The sequence below is a fragment of the Hipposideros armiger genome, unplaced genomic scaffold (genome assembly GCF_001890085.2).
Source record: "Hipposideros armiger isolate ML-2016 unplaced genomic scaffold, ASM189008v1 scaffold_1306, whole genome shotgun sequence".
Taxonomy (NCBI): Eukaryota; Metazoa; Chordata; class Mammalia; order Chiroptera; family Hipposideridae; genus Hipposideros; species Hipposideros armiger.
In genome coordinates, this window is record NW_017732656.1 from 235,753 (window position 1) to 248,195 (window position 12,443).

Consider the following 12,443-nt stretch of genomic DNA (forward strand, 5'->3'; position numbering starts at 1 on the left):
GGAATTAACTTGTCCCTTCTTTTGTTCCTCCGGGGCCTGGACCTGTAGGGAGAAGCTTGCCCACAAAAGGATGTCCTCAATATCTCATCTCTCAGATGCTACTTCGTTTAATTAAACTCTGGGATGAAGTGACGTGTATGGGGAAGATTAAAATTGATTCCCTTCACTTAACAAAAGCCTAAGCTATTGAGAGGGATACTTAAAAAAAAACAGAGCACTTGAGCAGATGAAAAGTGCAGCCTGGACTCCTGGTGTGGAGAGCAGCTGGGCAGAGGGGAGAGGTGGAGCGGCTGCTACTCCGGGAAGGCGGGGACAGCTCATGACTTGAGTGCAGGTGGGCCTAGTGGTGGACAGTGAGTTTCCCCTCTGCTCTCTAGTCTTCACTGCAGCTCTGCTTCTTAGCATCTGGGAAAGCCGGCCGGGAGGGGGCTGCCGAGACAAGGTGGGAAGCCGCAAAGTCCGTACCTTCATGCATAAGCAACGTAGTGAGTGAGCATTTGCCGTGTGCCAAGCAAGTCCTTTCCAAGGAGTCCAGCAGGGGCTGCCTACGTTCTCGGGGACCCAAGGTTCTCCATAGGGAGCTCGACGAGGCAGAAAGAGAGAGAATTATGATATTGCTGGTGGCAGGGGAAACAGATGCTGATGACTATAGGAATTTGGAGGACAATTCCGGGTTAGCCCTCCCCGTTATACCTGAGAAAACGGAGGCACAAAACCTACTAGGAGATGCACCTGAGCTCACACAGCATGGAAGTAACAGAGCCAGGATTTGAGCCCGGGTCTGGTGGTCTATCGAAACCCTTAACCCTACCTCTTGGCTGCCTCCTGGATTGTGGGAGGTCATTGGAGGTTTTTAAGCAGGGAAGGATGTCATGAAAGTAAACAGTTGAGGAAAAATTTAGCTGGTGCGAGGTCTGTCGGGCCAGTTTGGATGTAAATGCCTCGAGGGATGCTGGCTCAGGAACCCAGGTATGAGGGAGGAGGCTGGGGCCCGGATTTGGGGGCCAGAGGGGCTGGAAGAAGGTGAAGATTGGTTGGGTCTTCCTGAAGGATCTGCTCAGGGGAATAACGGCAGAGTTGACGGTGGGGGTGGGTTTTCAGATCCAGGTGCTGTGGGCAGGGCTGGGGAGTGCTGGCAGGATGGTGTCTTTGCTGGATTTGAAGTGATGGCACATGCCCCCAAGTAGAGCTCCTGACAGCAGCCCAATAGGAGCCTTGGGGCCAGCCCGACCTGGGTCTGCATTCTAGCTGCCCCCTTCACTAGTTCTGCGACCACACACTATTTACTTAACCTCTCTGAGCCTCTGTTTTTCTCTCTGGTGAGATGGACAGCAATGATGCCTACTCTGCAGGATATTAAATAAGGAAAAATATGTCAAGGGACAGACCAGGCGCCTGGCACACAGTCAGCACCTGGTAAGGTAAATAGCAGTTTGAAATTTGGGACCTCAGGCTGGTGTAATGTGCTGGTGCAGAGATGGGCCCAGAGCTAGGAATGGAGGGGAATGGGCATCTTACTTTGCATTCATTCGAAGAATTTTTTTTGACTTCCCACTGTGTGCCAGGTCCTGGGGAAAACCCAATTAGAGCACAAAATCGAGCTCACTCGCGACTAGGAGCAGCATGAAAGCAGGAGCGAGTCTTGCTCACACAGCATGCCAGCACAGAGCCTGGCACCCAGTACGTGTGCAGTGAGTGCTGTTGAGTGGGGTCACGCAAGCAGAGATGCACAGGGCCTTTGAGCACGCGAGCGCTGGTGCTGAGAGGAGGCGGAAAGTCTGAGCCACTCTCTGTAATGGAAACTCCCCAGCGGCTGGCGAGGTGTTAAAGAAAGACAGGAAGCTGGAGACCAGGGTTTCGCTTCTCAGCCTCGTTGTCACATCTTCTTTTCTCCTCTTTTTCTTCCAAATTCTCATTTGGCTCACCTTTTCTAAATCTTGCTTTGAAAAATGCTGGACACCCCCCCCCCGGGGGGGTTGATCATGTGCCATCAGCAGGCAGGGAAGGTAGGGAGGAGGAAAAGCAACCGTGAATAACTGGCATGATGAGGGTGCCCTTCAGGGCCACAGTGGGGGGTGACCCTGGGCAGCTCCTTCCATGCCATGGGCCGCAGTCGCCACATCTGTGACAAGAGGAGAAACACCGGACCCTCCGTGTTGAAACGTCCGCGTTGAAACGTGCTCTAAGCCTTTCAGACGTGCCCATCTCACCCCGCGGCATCTTCCCATCCAACCTCTTCTATTTTTGTCACATATTTATTTTTATTGGAAGGTTACGTTGTTGGTTCTTTTTTTTTTTTAATTTTTAATCCCTTCATTTAAAAAAGTATTTTTGCATTTCAAAATCAAACTCCCTGCTTGTTGTAAGAATCGAAGCAATGTGTTAATTGCTTTGATGGGAGGCTGGTTTTCTCATTTTATTGCTTTTTTTCTTAAGTAAATTAAAATGTCGTTTACATCTTAAGGTAACATAAGAATGCATGCTTGAGGTAAAATTCTTAACAAGGTAGAACCGTAGAAGGAAATAACAGAAGTAGGCCTTCATATCTCTCTCCTCATCCTATCCCCAATTCCACCCCTACCCCATCCTGTGAGATGATGGTTGTTTCCTGGATAAGGGGACCCTTGGGAATCTCATTGTAAACCCTCCCCTCAAAGCCATTGCTAGGTCAAGGGGAGGTGGCCTTTTTTAGTGACAGGAGCGTGGACTTAGGATCAGGACTGGAAGTTTGTCTCTGCCATTGACTTGTTTTGTGTGACCTGCAGGTACCCACACAACCTTTCTGAGCCTCAGCGACCTCCTTGGCAGGCTGGCCAGGAGGAGAATTGGGATCGGGGATCGGGGCTCGGGGCTCAGAAGCCCGTGGCGTGAGTTGGTTTCCGGCCCAGGTAACTGTTGTATTGTGTTGTGGTCTTGGCAGGTTGGGGACCAGATTCTGGAGGTGAATGGTCGGAGCTTCCTCAGCATCCTGCACGACGAGGCGGTCAAGCTGCTCAAGTCGTCCCAGCACCTCATTCTGACGGTGAAGGACGTCGGGAGGCTGCCCCATGCCCGCACCACCGTGGATGAGACCAAGTGGATCGCCAGTTCCCGGATTGGGGACACCGCCACGAACTCGGCAGGGTCAGGCTGCACTGCTTGCTCTGAGCCGCAGGCCCCCGGGGCTGTTTCTGAAAGCCAGCTTTGGCCCCCCCTCCCATCCCTCCGCCACATCCTGAGCACTAACGATTGCCCCAGTTCTCAGAGCCTGGGGTCCCAACATGAGAGTCCCTTTCGTTTTCAGACATGGCCTTGGGCATGTCCCTTCTCCTCTGCTGGCCTGTTTCCCATGGAAAGCTGAACCGCAGGACCCAGCTCTCTCATTCTTTATAAAGTGCCTCGGGCAAGTCACTTACCATTTTGGGGCCCTTAGTTGCTTTGTTTGAAAAGTGAGGGTCCTAACCCCTGCCCGCCTCCCAGATCTGTGAATGAGGTTCTGGCGAGTTACCTGGCTGAAAGGGCCTTGGAAGTCATAAAATGAGATTGAGCTGCCAGATGGCTGCGTAATTGCTTATATTGTAATGTGTCATCTTTGGATTTCCATCCAAAGTCTCAGACTGGTTGGTGGCCCACCCAGGCCACCTTTCTCCCTCCTTGCCTCCCTTCTCTCCCTTTGTCTCTCCCTCCCCTCCTCCCCTCCATCCCCTTTCACCTGCACAGTATTAAACATTTTTAAAATGAGTTGCTAGCATTTAAAAAGACATCAGGTTTTCTGTAAAAAAAACTGCATTCCTGGTTGCGTCTTAAAAATCACAAATTCTGGCAGCTTGAGCCCACGAAGGTTTACTCGTCCCGCTACAGGTCAGCCTTGCCCTTGCCCGCGCCTGTCTGAACTGCTCAGATGTGCATCTGAACACGCTTGTCTTTTTTGATAGGTTTCCTGGGGATCTCACCACAGAAGGGACAGACAAGGTAGGGTCTCCCAGTCTGGGGTATCCTTGGCTGCTTCTTATCTCTCATGGTGAGGGGAGCTCTGAGCCCGACTGAGTTTGTGAGTGACTCATGTACGTGATCCCATCTATTTGGGTAGTTCGCTGTCTGTCCGTTCACCCTCCACTTTACACATGTCTGTGAGTGCACTGCCTTGGACATCACTCCAGACCCTGGGGTTAATAGCAAAAAACAGAACTGGTCTGATCCTGGCCCTCTTGGAGGTCCGTCCCCCCCTCACCCCCCCCCCAACCCGCAGTGAAGGAGACACACATAAAACGAAACAAACCTACACACACATCTAATCACAGAAGACGTTGTGTGCCCTCAAGGCAAGGTGCTGGGTGTTATGTGAGAGAGTAGCGGAGGAGACGCCTAATTTAGATGGGGGAGGAGAGGGCAAAAGCTGATGTGATATCTGGGCTGTGAACTGGATGTTAGAAGTTACTGAGATCAAAACCTGGTACAGAAGTGAGAAGGAGCTGATCTAGTCAGTGGGCACAGCATGTGCCAGAGCCCTGAGGCAGGCAGAGAGGGCTTGGCTTGTTGGAAGAAAGGGGAGTATGCGGGAGTGCGGGGAGCGAGGGGGAGTTGGGACCAGATGACAAGTGGGAGCCATCCTACTTATTGTCAAAGCCCAGATCACACAGGGCTTTGTGGACCACGTCAGGGACTTGGCTGCTACCCTAAAATGACTGGATGCCGTGGAAGGGCTTAAGCAGGGAGCAAGGTGAGATTTGGGCCTTCAGAGGATCATTTCAGCAGCTCTGCGTAGGTGACAGAGAGGGGCAGAGGGGAGACCAGATGGCATCTTAGACACAGCTGATGATGATAGAGACAGTGACAGGGAGGGGGTGGTGTGTGTGTGTGTGTGTGTGTGTGTGTGTGCGCGTGTGTGTATGTCAATGTAAGCTGTATTTTGGAAATAAAGTTACTATTATCCCCAGTTTACCAAGGGAGATACTGAAGTTTAGAGACTAAAATGGGAACCCTAATAATATAGCTTGCCTCTGAATGGTTACAAGGATCTGATGAGATAACATACGTAAAAGTGCCATGTAGGTCATAAAGCACTTTGCAACTGCACGAGGCCATATCCACTGAGAACATATCAGTAATGTCTCCTACGGGCTTGAAGGGGGGGGGGGCCGAGGCCACCAAGAGACCCACCCCTTCCCTCTGCAGTGTGGTTGCTGGCTTGGCCCGGCCACTGGGCTCCAGAGCAGCTCAGAATTCCCGGGCCTCTGTCTTCCTGTCTTTCAGCTTGGGTTTTACAAGGGGCCAGCCGGCTCCCAGGTGACGCTGAGCAGCCTGGGGAACCAGGCGCGCGTGCTGCTGGCAGAGCAAGCTCGGCACTTGCTGAACGAGCAGGAGCGCGCCACCATGTCCTACTACCTGGAGGAGTACCGCGGGGGCAGCGTCTCCGTGGAGGCCCTCGTCATGGCCCTGTTCGAGCTGCTCAACACCCACGCCAAGGTGACCTGTGCCCCTCGGGCAAGGCTGGAGGCTGGCAGGGTTCTGGTGGGGGGCTGGCGGGGCCTGGCTTCCGCTGTGCAGGACCATGCATCCTTCCCTGCCTCCCTCGGTCACCGGCTCCTTTACTGAGACCCCACAAGGGGTCAGGCTTAAATTGAGCCCTGGGCAGAGATTGGTGACCAAGACAGCCCCCTGCCCTGGGGAAGCCCGCAGACTCCTGGGGAGACAGTCAGTTAAAGCCTCCTGTGATTGGGGCCCTAACACATTGGCTTCTAACGCTGAGTGCACATTTAGGATCATCTGGATCGCTCTTAAAAAGCAATGCCGGGGCCTCACCCTGGGCCTGCTCTCTCCACGCATCTGTGGGTGGGAGCCAGCCATCAGCAATGTGTACAGGCCCCAGCTGACTGCTGTGCTGCCAGCTTTGAGAACCCTGCTCTAGTGGAAGTCTGAGTTTCCGAAGATGCATGAAAGAAGTGATTACATCCACTGGGAGCGGTTACATTTGAGATTTCACTGAGGAGAAGCAATTTGGAAAGAACTAGGGGGACGGGCGTTCTAGGTGGAACGGACAGCCAAGGGCTCCTGGCGTGTTCAGGAAGTCGCAGTCATGCGTGCATGCTAAGATGCCAGGGAGGAGGGGTCAGAGGATGCTGGCCCGGGGGTCCAGGCGAAGGTGTTTGGACTTCCTCCTGAGGGCAGTAGGGAGCCACAGAGGGTTAAAGAGGGGAGCCCAGTGGTCAAATTTACATGCAGGTCATTTGGGGCAGTAGGGGGCCACCTGCTGGCGGGGCTCCCTGCTGAGTGCCTTACTCGTCCCCACCTCCAGTTCTCGCTCCTTTCCGAGGTGAGAGGTACCATCTCCCCGCAAGACCTGGAGCGTTTCGACCACCTGGTGCTCAGGCGGGAGATCGAGTCGATGAAGGCGCGGCAGCCCCCAGGCCCTGGGACTGGAGATACCTACTCCATGGTCTCCTACAGTGACACGGGCTCATCCACAGGCAGCCACGGCACCTCCACCACTGTCAGCTCAGCCAGGGTGAGTGTCCCGGCCCTGGTCATGGCTCAATGGCCAGCAGGGGAGTAAAGATACAGTTGGCGCTCCGTATCCATGTGTTTCATATTGTGGATTCAAGCAACCGTGGATTGAAAATCATTTGGAAAAAAAAGTCCTAGAAAATTCCAAAAAGCAAAACTTGAATCTGCCGTGTGCCAAACACTATTCCGAATCCATGCGAATGAAGTGACATGTAGGCGTACCCTGCTGTAGCCTATGTACAAATATGGGTTACATGCAAATACCATGCCATTTTATAAAAGGACTTGAGCATCCGCGGATTTTGGTATTCGTGTGGCATCCTGGAACCAATCCCCCACGGATACTGAGGGGCAGCTGTACTGGCTTTGCAGTGAGACCACCCCTTACCAGCTCTGCCTGCCTTTCTGAGCCTGAGTTTGTTCACCTGTGAAAACCTCATAATTATTGAGTGCCTGCTGCGTGCCAGGCACGGGCTCTAGGAGACAGCAGATGTGGTCCTGCCTCATAGGGCTCATAGTCTGGCGGGTTGGGCTGGGGGAGAAAGATAAGAAACACAGGTGATGAGACAAATATTTAACATAATGACAACCTGTGGGAGGCTCCCATGAGAGAACCACGCAGTGTGTTCATGGCAGTGGGCATGGTATTCGGGTCTTCCCTGAGACACGTCCCCTTATCATGGACCCCCAGCTTGATTTTCCCCCAGACTCACCAGCCCCCCACCCCAGAAAAGCACCTGGTCCATCTCGGGGCGTGGTTCTGCCCCCAGGAAGCTCAGAGGCAAATTAATCCCAGGAGGCCTTGCAAGAAAGGGGCCGAGGAAATGCCTTGCTATCCATCATGGGAAACAACCAGTTACGATAGTCGATGTGATGGGAAGGGCCAGGCGGCGGGGCAGGAGGGCTGGCCGGCTCCACACTCTCCTTTCCTGTGGACCATCCCTCACCTGTGGAGAGGAAGGAGGAAGTCACGTTTCTTAAGCACTGTAGCTCCCAGACGCTGAAACGGGAGCTCTTATGGGTGGAATCCCAGTTAGACTCGGGACAGACGTGGTTAGTTCTGCAGTTGGAGAGGAGGAGCCCTGAGGGTGTGGTGATGTCCAGGGTTGCTGGCACAGGTGGTTAGTGGGCACGGATGAGCTTGCAGCCACCAGGAAATAGCCCTAGAGTGTGCATGCCTTTTCTTGCAGACCCCAATTCCCAGCGTGGCTTTTTTTTTTTTTTTGGTTCTGGGAATCTGAGTTTCTGGGGGAATTTCTACTCCTTCACCTCCTACCCCTACCATCCTGAGTCACCTTCATCCTCATTCCTCGTCCCTTCCTAGGGCGACCAGGAAACTGCTGTGCATTCCTCCAGGTTCTGGATATGGCTGCAGGGGAGACATTGTCATGCTTCGGACTGAGCATGTCACTTCTGGGGCAGGGAGGAGGCTGTCGCCCACCTGGGGCTGCACGTTTGGCTCTGTGCACACGCTCCAATCTGCCTTCATAATGTCCAAGTGGGGCTTTAGGAGCCATGAGTCACTGCTCTGAAACCTGAGGGGTTGAAGACTCTAATTCTGGGACGGTCCTTTTAGAATCCAGGACAAGAGATCCAGTGAGTGGGATGGGGTGTGTTCTAGCATGGGGGACAGGGGATTTAGGGTTAAGCCCCGGCTTTTCTAGGCCTCAGTTTCCAATGGGTAAAATGGCCCGAGGTCCTTGCTGGCTCTGGCCACAGCAGCCCGAAGCTCTGAGGGTAGGTCAGGCTTCGGGACTAGGAGGCGTCAGGGTGACTGTTATGCCTGGCAGTCGCTGGGTAATGGCCCCAGCCCCAGCTCAGCGCTGGCCTGCAGTGACCTTGTCCCAACCCAGGGGTCTCTCCCGTACCTGAGGAGTACTGCCCCTGACCAGTCTCGGCCCCAGCTGTGGCAGTGGACCCTGCCCTGCTAGAGAGAGCACCATGGGGAAGGCAGACTTCAGAAAGGCCATTGGATGATTTCGAGCAGGGAGTTTTGGGAAACATATAGAAGGGGTCCCCAAGCTTCTGAGATGTGAACAGCTATGGGAGTCTGTGACCCACCAGACAGCACATGCAAGTCAGATTTGGACTAACCAAGACCAGGCTGAGCCCTCAGGTGGATTCTAAGAGAAAGTTGTACATGCAAGAGAGGCATTCGCAAAGAAGGTTGCTTCACCCCTTGGTGCCTCAGTTTCCCCACCTGCACTGAGGCAGGGGTGCCGCTTTACCCAGCTTGTTGGGAGGATTGAATGGTGAGCACCTTCTGACTAGAGGCAGCACCGCAGAGATGCTGCCCACACACTGAGGACAGGTGAAGCCTCCGTTCTTTCTGTCCTCGCCTAACCTGACTGGGGAAAGCACCCTGAGGATTTGTATCCAGGGCCTTGCAGATGCTTGAAGACTGCTGGAAAATGCTGGGCTGAGGATCTGTCATGCCCACCCCCTCCCATCTTCACCCCTCCCTAGGTGCCCTCCGCCTGCACGGGGCTTGGGCCTCCCGGAAGTCTAGGTCTTCTCTGATCAAGTCTTCTGAACAGGGTCCTCGTCAGGCTTTGCCTTTCACTACAGGTGTGAGGCTGGACAAGTCGTTTTCCTTCTTTGAGCCTCAGCGTTTCTGTCTGCCAGATGCGAATAATGATCCTAGCCCCACCTGCTGGAAAGTCCCAGGGTTGCCCCAAGGTGAATGACCACCTCCTGATGGCCTTTTCAAGGACAAGAGTCGTTTCTGCAGAGCATCAGGGACCCCTGGTTTCCTCCAAGGAGACAGTTAGAACCAAGCAGTGCTGGTGGTAGCAATGGGGTCTTTTCTTTTCCATCCTTCCTTTAATCTTGCCCAAAGCATTCAAACTAAAGAGAAAAGAGAATTGTTTATTTTGCCACTGTGAGTGTGAGTGTGTGTGTGTATGTGTGTGTGTGTGTGTGTGTGTGTGCGCGCGCGCATGTATGCACACACACAGAGACACACAGGCAGGCGTTTGGGGGGTTTTGCTGTGCCCACCCCACCCCTAATATTTATTTGATGTATTTTTCTTTTTGCCTTTTGCCCACCCTTCCTCCCCAGGAGCGGCTGCTGTGGCTTATAGACCTGATGGAGGTACCGTCCTTTCTGCTGGGTGGGGCTGTGGGAGTCCCTTAGGTAGGGGGCTGTGGCCCTTCCCGCCACCCCCTTATGTCTGCACCCAGCCCCGAAGGGGACCCAGGGTGCTTCTTGGTGCTCATTTTCTCTTTTGTTCAACGGTTCATTAGGTTTCCTCAGGCTCTGGAGAGAGAATGCCCTCCGTTCAAATCCCAGCTCTGCCACTTCCTTGCTGTGTGACCTCAGAAAGTGGTTTCACCTCTCTGAGCTCAGGTTTAGGATCTGTAACATGAGAATGATCATTTCTGTGCTGTGCAGCTATTGAGAGACTTCTTAGCCTTTCACTCTGGATGTTTTCCTTCCCACATCACCTTCCCTGGCTGTCTCCTGTGTGTACTTCAGCCCTTAGCTCACATGCCGCCCCTTCCAAGAGCACTTCCCTGAGCCTCTCAAGGTGGCTGACTTTCAGCCTCTGGCTCCTCCAGCACCCTGGGCTTCCCGTGGTGAGTCTTGTCTCATGATATTCTAATGAGACAGTTACCCACCCCCACCCCACCCTTGAGCAGGGGCTGCTTGGGGGCAGCGACTATGGCTGGGGTCATCATTGAATCCGTAGTGCCCAGCACAGAGCCTGAGCCAAATTCATCATTGGGGCCTTTCTTAATAACAACAGTAGCTGGCATTTGTTGAGAGTTCGCCATGGAACTGGGATAATGTTTTCCAACTGTATCTTCTTTGACCCTCCCAGTAGCTAAGAGTGGCAAGTACTGCTATGATCTCCATTTTACTGAGAAGAAAACTGAAGCTCAGAGAGGCGAACCCACTTGCTCAAGGCCACTCAGCTAGTGAGTTGTAGAGTCGGGATTCAACCCACGCCTGCCGGCCTCTGAGCGCCTGCTGAAATCTCTGCTGTCTGGTTCCAGTGCCTTCGTGAAGGAGGCAGCTGCTTGTTAATGTCGTCTGCCTGCCTGTCTGCCTGCCTGTCTGCCCCTGTGTCTTACCCCGTCTCTCTTCATCCTTTGGTTCTGTTAGCAAATACTGATTGTGTGCTTGCTGTGAGCCCTAGCAGCTCTGGCTGCTGGAATACAGTTGTGAACAACAAAGAAGACCTTTCCATATGGAATTTAGGGTCAGGCAGGGATGACAGACAGACAGTAAGCAAGATAAATAAGGGAAGTACACAGTGTAAGAGGTAGAAAAGTGCTAAGGAGAAAACTAAAGCAGGAAGTGGACTTGCAGAGGGGTCGGGGTGGTGAGGAAGTGATGCCTGAGTAAAGACCAGGAGGAGGTGAGGGAGCTGGCCATCCCACCTCTGGGAAGAGCGCTTCAAACAGAGGGCACAGCCAGTGCTCCCCGAGGCAGGAGCGAGGCTGGAGTACCCATGCAAAGCCCAGGGGGCCCTGAGGCTGGAGCGGGGCGATTGCAGGGCAGGGCAGTGGCAGCTTCTGTGCTGAAGACCTTGACTTACACTTTGAGGTGGGAGCCACTGGCAGGTGAGAGCAGGGCCAACGTGGCCCGACTTGGCTTGAGCAGGACGCTGCTGATGGTAGAGAGTCGACCAGAGTGGGTTTGTACCCAGAACAGGTTCAGTCGCAGGAAGGGCCTGGGGAGGTCGTGCGGCCTGAGCTGCGAAGAGAGGTGATGGTGGGCTCCGCGGGCCGCAGCTCTTCCCGCTGCCTGGCCACCCCTGGCTTGGTGTCTCCTGGGAACCCCCTTTTCCCGCACACACGGCAGGTTTCAGGCTGGACAAGCCATGCTGCCTGTGTGTGGAGCCACAGGAGAGAATCCGCCTCCTCCTGGGAGCCCCTTCCTGCAGGAGCACAGGGCACCAGGAGCCGCACGCTTCCTCCACGCCGTCCCTACCATGCACTGTGCCCTCAGGAAAGCCCCTCCCCCACCAGCAGCCCCATTCTCCCCATCTGGGTGAGCGAGGCAGACCACCCCCATCAAGGCTTCTCTAACTGAGTCCTCTCTCTGTTGGGAGATGCAGAGAAATACTCCGGGGGCAGCGTGGCAAGGAATGGCAGCTCTATTTCCCCACCACTTCTCCGGGCATTTGGGCAAGGGCTGCAGCATTACTCCAGAGAGAGGGTGTAGAAAAATAATATTTATTCGCCACTAAGTGCCAGGTGCTAGTCTGCAGCAACACCATGTATTAGTGAGTTTTCGCGGCAGTGACGCTGAGTAACAAACAACCCTCAAAGCCGGGTGACAACCAAAAGCATTTCTTTGTCATGGCCCACATCCCTGCCCTTGTGGACCACACGTGCTTTTCACTTCATGGTGCTTTAACCTCTTCCTGAGTTTGTCTCCCCCAGTAAGCAGGGAAAGGTGGCAGGGTGCAAGCAGGGACCACATCTGTCTCCCGTCTGTGTCCCCAATGCCAGGGCCTGGAACAGAGTGACGGCCCAGGAAATGGGGAGCAGAAACTGAAATGGAACTGCACTCCCAGCTACTCAGGGTTCTCTTCTAACGTCCGGCCTTGTAAACATTTGCCTCCTTTGTCATAGGAAAATGTCCCTTGCCTGGTACTCAGACGGGCAAGGTGGCAGGCGGCTGGCTGTCAGTGACCCAGACGGTTGCCCCAAATGGAGCCAGTTTCCATTTAGCCCCAATTCCCTGGGTCATGCTGCATGGTTATCAATCCCAGGTTAGACGTGGCTCCTTCTACAGCCGTGTTTTCTCAAACCAGACACAATCGATCAATGGAAATCAGATGCAGCCTTTTCCCATTGACAAACTGGGTTTATTTCCCATTTGTCTAATAGAGAGTCATTCCCCTCCCATAAAGAAGTCAGCCCAGAGAGCTGAGCGCAAGAAGGCAGGCCTGCCCGACAATTCTTGAACTCTTCATTTCGTGCAGGCAGGCCCGTGGTGGAGGGGC

The 12,443-nt window shown here is 53.9% G+C and overlaps 1 protein-coding gene across 8 annotated transcripts in view; it reads left to right on the forward strand.

Moving 5' to 3' along the window:
• The window catches only part of WHRN (whirlin), a 94,136-nt gene that overhangs the window by 62,694 nt on the left and 18,999 nt on the right, over window positions 1–12,443 (forward strand). For 5 of the 8 annotated variants that reach the window (XM_019633417.1, XM_019633416.1, XM_019633418.1 and 2 more), the window contains 5 exons: window positions 2,921–3,123; window positions 3,915–3,951; window positions 5,233–5,445; window positions 6,275–6,484; window positions 9,545–9,577. In XM_019633417.1, coding sequence (XP_019488962.1) covers window positions 2,921–3,123; window positions 3,915–3,951; window positions 5,233–5,445; window positions 6,275–6,484; window positions 9,545–9,577 — 696 coding nt within the window. The remainder of the gene's footprint in view (window positions 1–2,920; window positions 3,124–3,914; window positions 3,952–5,232; window positions 5,446–6,274; window positions 6,485–9,544; window positions 9,578–12,443) is intronic. The other 3 variants (XM_019633419.1, XM_019633421.1, XM_019633420.1) reach the window with 1 other exon arrangement.